The following is a 15,170-nucleotide window of genomic DNA, read 5'->3' on the forward strand; positions in this document are numbered from 1 at the left end:
GGAGCACCTTCCTTCTCCTCTCATCCCTGCTGAGTGTGGGAGATGCTGTTTAGCACAGGCATCTTAGAAAGTGATGGTATGGACTAATTTACTGGAGAGTGAAGCCTCTTCATGCCATTCACCCTCATCGGTTTTTATTTTAAACACATCTTGTTATGTTAGCCTGACAGTCCTCAAACTCCAACTTAATTGAACTGGCTGAACTTAATACTGACTTTTTGTTCACTGTATTTTCTTTCTGCTCTTATACATGGAGATAAACTTGCATCCCATTCTCATGTGTGCAGTTCTTCCCCCCTCACACAGCTGTTGAGCATCCTTTCAGAAGGCCATTAGATGCCAACTTAATGTTAAGAAGTTATTTAGCAATTGTGCATAATGAGCTCACGGTCTCAAAACCTTTATAAAGGCAGATAAATATAATTTATTTGTCTACAAGTATGGCAAACTGAAGCTCAAGGCTGACAATGTTCAAGGCTTTTCTGGTACAGCCTGCTCTGATGGGGCTTATCTGGTACAGCTGTTGAAGGGGGATGGTATTATGATATTTAAAGCACTTTATCACAAAAATATTCTATTCTATTCTATTCTATTCTATTCTATTCTATTCTATTCTATTCTATTCTATTCTATTTTTAAGCTGGGATAGCTCATCAAGTTACAGCCAGACTTCGAACAGGATTATAAGCAGGATGTGGGAGATCTTGTCTTAGCTCGTCCTTGCTGTCAGACTGAGTCCAAAGCCTTCAGGGAGATGCTGTTCATCATCTGCAGAAGAAACCCTCCCCTAAGCATTAGAGAGCTAGGAGAGGAAACACATAAACTCCTCCTCCCAAACACACACTCTGCCCCTCAGTATTCAAAGCTCCTGTATGTATTTATTCTAATGTATATCAAGGCTTTTAACTAGTAACAATGCAGAAAGTTGTCACAGAAATTTATTAGCCTTCTGGGAGATGTGCATAAGTGCTTTTGATGCAGTAGAAGCAAATTTACAGTGGCTTATGGCTCATATAAGAGAAGTGATGATGTTTTCTGCTAACTTGGTTACAACTGGCATGGTACTATATCAATTTACTTCTTAGCTTAGGATATTTGTAAACTTAGTAATAAGGATATTTTAATAGAAGAATATTGGTAGGCCAGAGCATATTAACATTTAATTAACAATAACATTAATATTTCTGTATCTATCATACGGGGATATGAAAGGATAAAGCTGACTCCCAGAATACAGTATACTTTGCAGCATCAACTGCCAGACATTAACAGCTAGATTAGTTTGATGGATTAAGGTAATGAAATAGTATGTTATGATCTTGGGGATGGGTTGCTGGGGAATAAGGAAATAAGGTCCTGGGGAATCAGTATTTTTGGCCATTGTTCCCACACCAACCAAGTCCTGTGTCTGGAGCTACATGGTATAGATTTTCTTTCCTGGAGCACTTAGCTATTTTCCCCTATAGTTGGTTACATTTCTTTTCTTTACTCTTTTTTTTTTTCTTTTTTAATGTGCAAGCACACAAGGTTTTCTATAACTTCAATGAGGCTGTTAGCATCAGAGAGAGCAACATACCCATGGAACTTAATTGTCATGCAGCTTTTCAAAATTGTGTTTTCAGAGCGGACATATGAATGGAAAATGGAATGAAAATTCTGCAGCCAGAGAGAGGAGGCTGAGGTCACCAAGTTCAGGATGGATCCTGCAGGCTGTGTCCCCTGTGGGAGTCGTGTGGGGCAGAGGGTCAGGCTGGGACCTCTCAGGCCTCTTACCTACCTGCAAGGCAGTTCTTCCAGCTCCTCCCATCCAGCCATTTCACCTGCTGTGGCTATGACTTTCTAGTTTCTATTAGAGGAAGGTGGCTGCTGTCCACATTCACCAAGGTGAACTTTCTGCTGCCAGGCATTTGTCTTGCCATCAGCCCAGATTTCTTTAACCAGCTGATTTGGTTTTAGTAAGAAAACCTGCTATTTTCTTCATGCTACACTTAATGTCATGGCTAGGGGGAAGTTATGTACTATACTTTTCACTGTGCTGCTGCCCTACCACAGCTGAAAGGTGAGCTCCCCTACCTGAGATGGCACCATCTGGAGTGGTCATCTGCTCCTCTGCTGAACTAATTTACCTAAGTAACAGAAGAATAGCCCTGAACAGGTAGTAAACACAAACCCCTGTTTGACAGTAGGACAGTGGAGGAGCCAAGATGCCCTGTAGAGGAGGTACAAGTGGGGACAGGACCTTTTCAGGGCAGCTACTATAGATCCACTCAGCCCCAACAACATAATGTGACCTTCACATCACTTTCTCTGCAGTGCTTGGCTGCAGTGGGGAGATGTTATTCTCTTCTCCTGACAGGGAAGATAGAGCTTCCCATGAGCTGAAGGAACCATCCCTTCAGTTTACTCAGTGGTAGAAATTTTTGAAGCCACACAAACCTGTGTGTGGCTGGCCCTAGGGCTACTTAGTAAACAACCAGCTGTCAGCACGTGTCACTGGGTTCAGAGCCAGACAGAAATCACCCCATCTATGGATGTAGGCACTCAGAGAGCTGTCAGAACAGATTAATCTTTGTTTGCTACCTGTCTAGATACTACGTTTTCAGGCTTTCTTGGAAGACTGTCATGAATTAAAAAGAAAAAACACCAAAGAGCCCACAGAATTAAATTATCATGTTTCCCTTCCCTCTTGCTTGTGGGGAAGAAGTGAATGGGCTTTGTGAGAGAAGCCAGCAGACAGTCAATAGCAAGGAAAGCCTGCAGAGAAAATAGTGTGCACCCCTCAAGTGTATGTGGGGCACAGCCCCAAGGCAGCTGTGCTGACTGGCAAGTCAAGTACTCAGAGAATGCTCTGGCAAGCTTTGGTGGCCAGGTGACTGTGTCAGCCACTTCTTCTATTGACAGCCCAGCAACCTGTCTCCAAATGAACCACCAGCCACATCTACAGCCCTTCACAGGTGAACAAACAAATTATTTGAATTTGAACTGTGGGTATTTTTCAGGTGAGAAGCATTCTGCTACTTTTGTTCTGTTTCTTGATGTGCATTTAAAACGCGCCTTGCTTTGTGCTTTGCTTGGTATAGTATCAACTATCACAAGATGAAGCCTGTTCTCACCTCTGTCTGACAGACTGTTCATTCACAGTGGAGAATTCCCCAAGCTTGGAGACTCACCTGCTGCTGGGTGTGCTGAGTCTGGCTGGGATGGAGCCTGTAGCGTGCTGTGCTTTGGACTGGGGACTAAAGAAGTTGGTAACTCACCAGTAGTGGCTACTGCTAAACTGCCTGCACTGTGCCAAGGTCTTTTCTCTTTCTCATTCTGTCCCCGCAGCTGGGAGTGGGCAAGAAGCTGGGAGAGGCACAGCTGGGACAGCTGACCCCACCTGGCTAAAGGGATATCCCATACATATTGTGTTATGGTCAGCAGCAAAGGCTCAGGGAAGATGAGGAAGGGAGTAACTGTGGTGACAAGTAATCATCAAGCATGCTGAGGCCATGCTTTCCAGGAAGTGGCTAAATGCCTGCCTGCCAATGGGAAATAGTGAATTAATTCCTTATTTTGCTTTGTTTTCCCACACAGCTTTTGCTTTCCCTATAAAACTGATTTTAGCTCGATCCACGAGTTTGTGGGCTGCAGATGACCCAGCACACCAGGTCAAGAAAAATCGGAGCTAAATTGGAAGGGACTACATGAATCAGACTCTGTGGATAATAAATATTTTCTTCTTTTTAGGAAAATACTTTGGGTGCACCTTTACACAAACACTAAATTGAACATGTAACACAGACTGTAAACACTATAGCAGGGAGTCACTCAGAGAGGGCTCTGGGTTAGAGATAAAACATTGACCATTGAAAATATTTAACTCCTCTGCACTGCACCATGTGGTTGTTGCTTTTGGCTTTTACCTCCTTTAAATAACGAGTCTTTGAGGTGTCTTTAATTTGTCTTTATTCTTAAGTCAAACAGTATCATCACTGAATTGAAGAACGAGGTTACTGGTTGAAATACAAGTGCAGTGTGAGACAAATATGGAAGATAACACTTTGCAAATAAATTAATACAGAATAATTGTCTTTGCATAGTTCAGAAGTGAAAAGTAGGCGGCAGCAGTGCACACGTGCTGTGAACTGACACACACCACCACAAAAACCCAAGTTCCTAGACGAACTCTTGCAGCTGCAAAGAAAACAAACCAAACCAAAAATACCTCAAACCTCAGAGAGCACTAACTATTAAAAACCAGGCAGAAAGGGAACTAATAAGCATTTTTTTCTTTTTCTTTTTTTTTTCCTTAACAGACCATGCTGCAGAAAGAGTGTTTTCTCCACAGACAGAGATGCTTTTAGATAATCTGCCTTGGCATCCCATAGCCTGTCATACCCGACTGTGATGCTCCTTTGTTGCTGCCCATCTGAAGGCCTATTACGTTCTGTCCCTGCCGAAGCTGCTCCTCTGAAAATCCTCGTCGATTCTGCTGTGCTTTCCTGTCCAGATGCACGAAAAAAGAGCAAAATACATACATACCATCATTCTGTGTGTGATCATGAAATCATACAGGGATCATGAAAATCAATCTGAAATTGGCTCATGTCCCTTGTAATGCAATATGTCATGTGCACCATCCCATGTGCTGGATAGTACTGGCCGAGCTAATTGCTTTCCTGCAGATAGAAGTAATGCTCTAGTCAAACATACAACACTTTATACTTTCACTGTCCCCGTTATTCCAGAACCCCAAGGGACTTCCCCAGCAGCTGTGACAGGTAAAATGTTTATGCAGTGCTGTATATAAAACACAAAATAGGGTTAATTTGTGTTGAGCCCTGTATCTCTTAACATCTGTAGTCCACGGGATCTGATCAATGAGACACTTACTTGTGGTATACTACAAGTTGATACCCATCCAGAGCAACAGTACAAATTGGTATAATTTAACTCGGAGTAAATAAAAGCTTAGTGTACCCAGAGCAACAAAGGGTCAGAGAAGGAACTTGCTCATTTTTGCAGAGCGGACACTGGTTGTCTGCAGGACAGAACACTTGCTTTGTTTCCATTTCAAGATCTCTCACCTCCTAAGCAGTAGACTTTGCCCTTTGCACCTGTGTCTTAACTATATGACAGTCCTTTATCTTCTGTCAAAACATACTGACCATTTTTGTTCAGTGTCTCTGGTCTCAAAAGCCCTTTGGATCAATGAACCTTTGTTGGAGCATAAAAGGAGTCTTTTTCTCCCTGAAAATAGCACTGAAGGCCAAAGTGGCAGCTAAGAAGGACAAAAGTTTGCACTTTGCTGCCTCACAAGAAACTGTTCAGCTTGGATTCATCTTTCATTTATACTAGGTGGGAAAACAAGCAATTTACAATGGAGAAGGATCAGTCTGTTGCCATCAAACGAGCCATATGAACTGGCAGAGCCCCAGACTGAGGGAGGCTTTCCATCTACCAGACCCTACTCCCATACAGGTAGAATCAATTTCCCTGCTGTGTCTGTTTGTCCTGTGATCAGGTTACAGGTTACACTGCAATATGGCATCAAGTTACAGTTCCCCTTTTCTTCCCCACCCCACCACTAGATGAGAATACTAGATTAGGTACCTGCTGTGATTGAAAACCATCAACACGATCCTCTCTGTGAGGGTCATATCCTGCACTGTGCTGAGAACCCTGGCTCAAGTCCAGAAAAGCACTTAAACTCTCTGCTAGGCTCAGGGTGTTCAGGACAGTGCAGGAGACAAACCCATGTCCACGTGACAGCCCAGCAAAGCAGAAGCATGAGAGAGATCCACAGGACACCAGGACTGACCAGTCATTTTTCAGAATGAGTCAAGTGGTGAAGTATAGACTAGTAAGAGGGCTTATAGAGGCCCATCACAGGCTTTCAGATCCCACAGCTCTTGCCAGAAAGCTCACTCTTTTGGGGGAAGCACACAGAACTGTGGTGCTTCAGAAAGCAGGCCCCTCTCACCGCTGCTTAATTTATTTTCCAGAATACTTACACAGGCACCAAACTACTGCCAGAATCTCTAGGAGAGGATGTTTTTAGAACTACTCCTATTACCTAATGAAATCTCAGGTTCACTGTGTCTGCCTCTATTTTAACTAAAAAAAACCCAGGAGAGCATTCTACTGTTCTTTTCTTTTTCCTTCTAGAATGTTTAGCTATGTTGATGAGTAGTTCCACAGAGAGTCAGAAAGTAATTTAACAAGAGAAAAACTGAGACCTGCAAAGAAGAAATAAAAGGCAAGACTAAAGGGTAGCCTGGATATATGAATAAAAATGTATTACATATATAGCTTGGATCATATAGTGTTATTTTTACCATCATAAGCACCACGTTTAGTATATGATGGTCTTACAGATAACATGTACAAGATTTGTTTTTAGGTGGGTGGAAATGGCCTTAACTGAGAGTAAGAAAAGAGGTGAAGGCAAGTCTACTCATGTCTAACACTATGTCAAATTCTGTTTGGTCTGTCTGGCATCATTCTTACTTAAAACTGAGCACACCAGATCTGTCAGCTTTTTGTGCCAACTTCACACCAGTGTTTGTGTTTGCCAAGCTACAGGATAACGAACAGCTATGGATCCATGAACCTTGCTAGGGCGTGGAAAGAAGCGGGGATCAGTCTGATGGCACTGGGTATGTGAGACACTGGCAGTGGAAAGTTAAATGGCTTAGCTCAAGTGTGGCATTATCCTAATCACTGTAGATCCCTGCACAGATACTCTTATGCCATTTGATATTGGTCTCTCAATTTAACTTAAGGCGATTAAGAATCAGCCTGAAAGCCCTGATTTATGAGTAACACTTGGTGGCAGAGAGGGGGCTTGGTCTGCCTGAAGGGATAGGGAAGCTACTCAGAAAGCAGCTTCTGACTGGCAACATGCTGTAACACCAGCTTTCCTTAAGGCAGTGGCTATAACATGGATTCACAGGGATTGCAATACCTACAGATTGGCTATCCAAGCAGTACGGGCTGGACAGACAGCTAGAGGAGAAGGGATGTGATCACATCTTCATCCATGCCAACAAAAACTGTTCCCACCCACAATTAAGAGTCCAGATGAAAATTAATTTTTCCATGTGGGGCTTTGTTTTAGTTACATAAAACAAATAAGTCTGTCTGGGTCATAGTGATTTCATGTCTGGTTTATATTAAAGAATGTAACTGGATTTGAAATCAATTTTAAATGTAATTATATTCCATAAACATAAATCTATTTGTGCAGTGTATTAAGTTAATGTAACCTGATTTCATATAAACAAGGAGTTTGCATTTATTCACCTAAAATTCAAATCTCAGATTCAGCTTAATCAGCTCAGGGTTTAAGACAAAGAAAGTGAAGTTTGCTTTATTTTTGCTGAGCCTCACCTAGACATCAGAAAATTCAAGGAAAGAAAAGACAAGCAGTCAGCACTCTTTTTGCTAACCTGTCTTCGACATTTCTGTGTAAGAAATACTCTTGGAAGGCAGAAAGTCATGTCAATAATATGCCTGTGGGGCAGGAGAGTAACTGTGGGAGGATTTCCTTTTCTTCCTGTCCCTGCTTTACAGCCTCCTGAGCCAAAACAAATGGAATTTCAGAACAAATAAACCGCTTTGCCAAGACAGAGAATTCTTCACAGATAGGTGGTGCTCCCCAAGAATAAAGAAGCCTAGGAAATTAAATCATTTTTGGTTTGATAAAAAAAGGAAAGAGATTTCATGCCTTCTCTTTGCTCAGTAAGGGGGTCACTACATAGGGGCTCACAGACAACCATAACAGCCTTGTCTTCATTAGTCTTTCTGTCTGCTGTCTGATGTGAGAGAGCAAATCTGATGACAAATGTATACTTTTCCTGCTTCCCTTCTCTAACCTCCAGAGAGAAAAACCTCCCTATTACAAGGAAACTTGGGAAATATTCTTCCCTTCCTTTCCCAATAAATTTCCTTAAAGCCTAAAGGCAGATGATATTACCAGCTTCCCAGGGAAGACAGCTCTGAGCAGCTGTGCTCTGGACTTTACCTGTGGAACCAGGATGGATCTCCCTTGTAGCAGCCGTCATCCTTGGTGACCGCCAAACTGCCCAAAGCCATTAAGGTTCTCTGCACTGCTGCCATGTCCTTCCCTAGAAGGCCAGACAGTGAAATTAATATAGGAAATCCTTGCACAACAAATAGCTTGGCACACTGAAAAGCAGTTTTATGTGATGTATTAACTAACTCCCTCAGGTGCCTGAAGATGTGCATTAATAGAATTATAAATGCTATTTTACCATTGCTGAAATGAAAGTACTGACATGCAAGAGCTTATTAAAAGTCAACAAAGGGATAGAATTAAAGCAAAACTTAATTTTTCAGACATTTCTAGGTTTCCAGGCCTTTGACTATTTTAATGCCTTCCCTCATGCCATTTTAAGTCTATAGAATCCATTTGACAAAATTTTCTCCTAAGGAGAGATTACTTTGGTATACAAATAATGGTAATATACTCAGTGAAATGTGGCTGAAGGAGAATAGTGTGTTAAATAACAGTGCTGTGTCTCAGTTTGTTCAGAGTAAGTTTGATTCCTGTGCTAATAGAGCTCACAGCAGTTCTGGGAGCTCCTGCACTGATAGCTTCTATCAGTCCTTCCCAAATTAAACATCAAAGCATCTCTCTAATCTGTCCTACTTACTACGATGCTATTCAGTTTCATACCTTTAGTTTTTCCCATTTGGTCTACTATTTTTGCATGTTCTCCCTATGCTACCTTACTCCATCCCTCAGCTCAAAAAGTCAGGGCCTGTCTCATCTTTAGACAAATATAAGTTACATAACTCATTACCCAGTCCAGACATGCTACCTTTTGGAATACTTTCTAGCAAAAATAAGTTGCAGCAGGTATTTCCAATTGTGTGAAGTGGTAAGTTACTGGAAATCTGCCTTTTGCTTCTCCCTTATGAAATCCTCCATGAGCATTTCTATGACTTACCTCCCCTCTTTCATTCCAGTTCTTCCTCTTCCCTAAAGCAATGTATCTAGTTAATTGATCTGATTCTGGTTCTTCACATGTGAAAACAAGCAATTCAGAAAAAAGGAGATACCAGAGACATGATGAAAACAGAATTCGGTGGACCAATATTAATGAACATCACTGTAGATGAGCTGGAGTGTAGTGGGAAGGGAACAGTGCACACTCTGTGTTTGTGGTGCATCACCCTGATTACAGGCAGATGCAGTCCAGGGCTCTGTATCACAGTGGTTGAGGTGAGGACAGCACCCTGAAGCTGAAAACATCAGCTTCCAACTGTGCCTGTCATACAGACTACTAAAGTTTATAAAAATCCTATCTGCAGGGGACCATTTGCTCAGAAAATAAATTGTCAGCCATCCAGAACTGATGTATTTTACTGTATTGAAGGCAAACTGCATCAGACAGGGTCCTTGCTTGGGAGGGCGGCTGCAGAGCTGACATCCCCCACGCGCACGTCCACAGGCGCACACGGAGGAGCACGAGGCAGGGACCCTCAGAGCTCCCCGGAGCAGCAGATGTACCATATGCTGTAACAGATGCCACAGACAACGTCCTTGGGATGCCTCCCATATAACAGGAGTGCAGTGACTGCCTGGGATGAAAAGGGATGTGGAGAAGGATTTAAAAGTGAATCAGCTGAATAATGACGACAAGCGAAGAAAAAAGCAAAAGGAACAAAAGACAGGCAGTGAAATATGATGATCAGCCTTGCAGAGCCATCTGGCAGCCCCCCCCCCCCCCACGCTCTGTGCTCAGCTCTGCTTTATTTGTCAGTGATGAGTGGGAGCTGCTGCAGGGGAAAAACTGAGTGAGTGGGAGCTGAATGACACGTGACAAAACAAAACCATGGCCATGGCTCTGCTCTGCAGAGACTCCTTGCTGCATATGAGGAGTGCTGTGGGTGAGGGAAGACCTGAATCCAAGTGGTCTTGTGTCACTTGCCCTCTTCCAGCAAAGGATACAAGGGCCTTGATGGTCAGAATAAAAAAAAAAATACAGGGAAAAATTTTAAATTTCCAGTGCAGTCACCTGACAGAAGGGATCATACACCTCTGAAGCCAGGTTTGACTCTGGTATTGCAGCAAATTGTAGTCAGAGCCTTCCCTTAACTCCAGCACTTGTTTATTGACAGCCATGTGGGCCGCCCACCTGGCCCACAGCTTCAGCCTCTCTGCAGGGACTCACACTCATGACACTCCTGCATCTCAGTGTCCTCTGCAGTGTGCTTTGAATAGCAGAGCCTTGTAGAGGAACTTGGCACTGTTCTTAAAACAAGGAGGTAGGGGTCTCTGCTCACTTCTTGTGCAAAGCCTGTCTCTTTAGGGGAAACCTATCTGGAAGGACCTCTTCTCCAGGTCCAGAAAGGGGAAAGTTCAAATACAAAGATGAAGAACTGCTCTGCAGAGTATTCCTGAAAAGCTTTTCTGTAGACGTTGAACAAATACCCAGTGGTGCAGCTGCCTCTTGCCTGCCTGGAAATATACCAAGGAGGGATCTGTAAAAGGCAGAGAACATATCTTGGGCGTGGATCAGGGAAAGCTGCTCAGCACAGTACATTTATGTAAGAAAGGGCCAAAAGAGAGGTGATACTTTCCCTGGATCAAGGAGCCACAGGGATGAAGAAAAATGCAACAGATGGACTGAGTGAGTTTGAAACAGCCAACAGCAGATCGTATCCTAAAATATTTTCATTAATCATTGCTAAGAATTTCAAAGCAAAAGCTCGTGGAAAACAATTAGTGCCAGGGACAAACTGTTTCTCAGTCACACGCTTTTCTTTCCCTACAAACATACATTAACATCTCTCTTTCTAAAGAGGTTATGATGTGAAGTATAGGAGTGCTGCAATTATAAAATAGTGAAAAAGAGACTGTCCTTTTTGCCCAGCTTATGCATCCCTGTTCAGACAATTCAACCCTGAAGCAGCACAGATGCCAGAGGTCAGAGTTACGGTGAGGCACAAAGAACTTGCAGTGCCTCACTGCTGGAGAGACAGACTGTTTCATCCCAGCACTGAAATGAGCAGCAGGAAGGATGAAAAGGGAGTGGGAAAGTGAGGAGTCACAGATTAGCTTTGGGAAATCTTAAAATAACAGTGAAGAAAAGCTTTGTATGTCTTCCTCCTAGGTTGCAAATTGTGTTTTGACTTCCTGTCCTCAAGAAGTTACTACCTTTTTACCTTATATCTGTTAAGATGATGAGTGAAAGGAAGATAAATTAGAAGACAGCAACTATAATTAAGAACATTATGTCTTCAAAGCAAGTCCTTTTCCTCATAAGGATCAATGTACCATATTTTCATATGCCATTATGAGTTGCAAAAGACTGCAAAGAACAATGTCTGAAATAAGCCATTATCATCCCTTACAAGATAGATAGAACTTCTCTCTCAACAGCCTGCTAGGCTGATGGGTGGGAAGGTGCTTCTTCAGTGAAAATCCCTTCGTTTAAGACATGTAAAGGTAGATTGCATGAAACACTAAAGACTGAACTGTAAGAAACAATCCTGCCCTTGTGCCCAAAGGTACAGATTTGTCAAGCAAATCTGGCACCCTGAGACCTTTACAGATCCCAGTAACTCCAGCTATCAGTATATCCTTTCCCTCTAACCCATTCATGAAGAGCTCCCTAGTCTTTCATTCCTCCAGCTGTCCTTCACAGGAGTGATCCCTTCCACATATCCCGACTGCCTGTGAAAACAGACCCCACTTTTTTCTCTCAGTGTGTACTCCTACACAAACTATGCTGGCCAGCTTTCTCAGTGGATTGTTTTCCTCTTTCCACTGTTTGATTCTCGTGGAAGATTTTTGACCCTTTCATATGTGCCTTTCACTACTTTGCAGCTGTCTTTGCTCTGAGTGCTCAGTCATTGCACCACCTTGTCCAGGGAGATGCAGCATATACAGTGTGTTTGGTTAGAGCACTGGGATGGGATGCACCACCACAGAAGTGGGCAAAACCAGCCCCATGAATGCACAAATGACTCAGCTTTTCAGCAAACAGAACAAGCAGTTTCCATTTAGAGCATGGGATGGAGACAGACTACACCTGTCTTACTGTAAAACCACAGGAGCACCCCGATTTTTTTTGCTGTTGCCATAGTGACCTCTCTTAAAAGTCTCCTTAGAGAGAGAAGCTCAGCTAATATGGTGTTAAGCAGTGAGTTTTGTTTCTCACTAGTCATAAATGAACCCTCATAAGCTTCATAGAGGCATATATGCTCCTGGGAATGCATTTCTTAGCTCCAATTTAAACTTTGCTTATAATTCTAAAACTGCAATAAAATTTTGTCATCAGAAAATCAGGGTTTTCCATATTCTTGTTAGGAGCTATTTACTTTGAAGTAATTAGCAGAGAGAACAGTTGTTTTACTAGGTCTGTGGATTTCTATCAGAATGATGGGGTTTTGGATAACACACGAGCTTGGAAAGGTTCCGTTATGCCCTCAGGGTAATATAAATCCCTCAGAGGAAATAATGCAGCACTGGAAGAACATGGTAATGAGGTAAGGCAAACAGCAACAAAAGATAATTACATTAGAGAATATGCCTAGACAAAATGCACATCAAAGCAAAGTAAAATGAAGACTGTAAACTGACTTTCAGTTTATTATTTTTACCTTCCCATAAATCCACTGTCTGGAAAATATCTGTTGTTCTTACTCCGTAGATTTCAGCAGCTTTTAAGAACTGAGATATTTGTTCCATCTGCTTGAAAGCCATTTTTGATTCAGAGATCTTTGCAATAGGCTCATTTCCCTTTGGATGCAAACTGTTTATTAACTTGCATAACAGCTGAGAGATAAAGACAGAAACAAAATTAGAAAGTGGCCACCAAACTAGAAGGCAATTTCTGCACATGAAATGATGCTGCATAATGCTTTTGACCCAGCCAGTTTCTGTCATGGACATAATTTCTTCAGTTAAAAATAAAGAAGTGAATTGATAATAATCAAAGTGTATTAGAAAAGCATTAAAGCTTTCATTAACTGAAGCAATAGCCTAACCATATAAATCCTAATCTGCTAGAAACAACAAAGCAATCACTGGTAGAGGTTATATAACAACTGACAGAGAAGAAGCCTCATGCCCAAGCCAAAAAATAAGCAATGTCAATTGAAATGTTGTTAGAGTCACTTTGGCAGAGATTCAGTGATTAGCATAGTCTTTACAGCCACTGCAAACAGCAGCATCTGCCTGTTGTTCAATAAACCAATGCAATACAATGTTTTAGCTACAGAATTATTCCCAAGAAGACAGTTATGACACAATCCTATCCTTCAAATTTGCTATATCTCTTCGCCTTTCCTTGTCAACACGGATTATTTCTTAAAGAGAAAAGTATACATCTGGTTTTAAAACCGATTTCATTTAACTGCATGAGAAAGGATGCTGAAGGAATGAGTCATACTTATATATAAAACATGCATGACTCATAAGAATCATTAATATCGTACTGATCCCAGTGCACTAGTAGGATAATTTATCTTTTGAGATTAAGACTCTTGGTGAAAAGGAAATAAATCAGATACTAAGATATATATTTCTGCACTGACCTTGAGCTCTGACCAGTTTATCTAAATGAAGACAGGAGACAGGGGCACCGTGCGTATAAACACTGAAAGTGTGTAATTGGACAAAGCACTTACCGTTCCATCCATCAACCAGGTCTGAAAATGTTGCCTTCCAGGAGGAGGGTGCTCTATCTGTTCTCCACACTGTACAATAATCCAGTTCACCAGCCTAGACTCTAATTCTGGGTCATATTTCTGTTCAATCTTTTCCTGAACTTCTCGGCTTAAGCCATAGCTTGGTCCTCTGTTAGCCATCTCTGGAAACAAGGTAGAACTTACTTAGTGGGCAGAGTCCCAGTCTACACCTTTGAAGTATGCACAGGAAAATTAAAGAATAAAAGAGTGAGCAGCCTGCCCTAAATGTTAGACAGTTGAACAGATGTTCATCAACACTGAAAGTAACTGTATGGCACCGGTTATAGCTGTTCCACAGAACAGGGGAGGGATCAGTGAGGGAATATCCTTTTCCAAAAGCACAAATCAGCTACAACATCTTTTTTAAAAGGAAGGAAAAAACAGCAGTCCCCCCTGCCCAACCACAAAAGCAGAAGAAAAGCAAGATTTAAAACACAGTACGTTTTAAAGAGAGGCGTCTGCTATGTTTACAGAGAATACAATAGGGTTGTCAGATCAACGTTACAGCTGTCTGCAAATCCAAAAGCACTTTAAAATTGCCTACCTAATACTTGCTAATAAGAAGAAGGTTGTGCATGGGAGCAATCCAATTAAAGATGCAGTCAGAGTCTTCCTCAGCAGAGATGCAAGGATGGATATCCAGAGATCAGCACACTGAAAATGCGAAGATGAATTTAAGAGATGAAGGCTGCCACAATGCCCTGCTGCTGCTGCAGCATCGTGGTTTGAAGAACAGTGTATTGATTTGATTTTCCTCACATATGAGGAGGGTCAGAGCAGGGGCGTTGCTAAGAGCCATTAAAGAGACCTGCCTCCTCAGTCACAGCCCGGGGATCCTGTTTATCTCGCCCATCTGTGGTCTGTTTCCAAGCATCTTTCCTCAGCCTTGCACTGCTCACCCCACCGGCTCAGATCTACTCCGCCTAGTCTGCATCAACCCAAACTGCATCAAGCATCCCAGTGACAGATAGACAGAAATACAAATAGAGGCACTCTATTAAATGAAGGTGACAGAAATTACCACACATCTAGTTTACTTTTAATCATAAGCCAGAAACAAACCCTTTTTCTCCCTGTTCTGCATCGCAATGATAACAGGCTGAGAGTGTAACAAATAATTTCTCCTCTTCCCTTCAAATGCTGATAAAAAGTTTGAACAAGGGAACAATATGATGACAAGTGAAGGAAGAGAAGGCAGGTAATAGAATATTTTTATCACCCTATCATCAGTATATATTAGGCTATCAAATAGTGGAATGGTGTCCTGAAAAACAACTCAAACCACTAAAACCAAGGTGAAATCACTGAAAATTAGCAAACCTACTATAAAGCACAAGGATTTTACTTTCTGCTGGTATGAGTCAGCTAACCTCCAGCAATAGGAAGGGACCTATGCCCATGTACAGTCGTTTAAATTTTGGTTATACCACCCATACAATGTGGAAGGGGAGAGAGGAAGGGTT

At 42.0% G+C, this 15,170-nt stretch overlaps 1 protein-coding gene across 1 annotated transcript; it reads right to left on the bottom strand.

The window, feature by feature from the left end:
- Positions 1-3,931: 3,931 nt before the first annotated feature.
- Positions 3,932-14,632, bottom strand: TAGLN3 (transgelin 3). Its single transcript, XM_010395825.1, has 5 exons — positions 14,252-14,632; positions 13,648-13,829; positions 12,619-12,793; positions 8,009-8,111; positions 3,932-4,484 (listed from the first exon to the last, which is right to left on the bottom strand). Exons 2-5 carry the CDS (start codon positions 13,825-13,827, stop codon positions 4,343-4,345), a joined length of 600 nt encoding a protein of 199 aa, XP_010394127.1. The 5' UTR covers positions 13,828-13,829; positions 14,252-14,632; the 3' UTR covers positions 3,932-4,342.
- Between the last annotated feature and the right edge of the window lie 538 nt (positions 14,633-15,170).

This window comes from Corvus cornix, chromosome 1 (assembly GCF_000738735.6).
Source record: "Corvus cornix cornix isolate S_Up_H32 chromosome 1, ASM73873v5, whole genome shotgun sequence".
NCBI classification, from domain to species: Eukaryota; Metazoa; Chordata; class Aves; order Passeriformes; family Corvidae; genus Corvus; species Corvus cornix.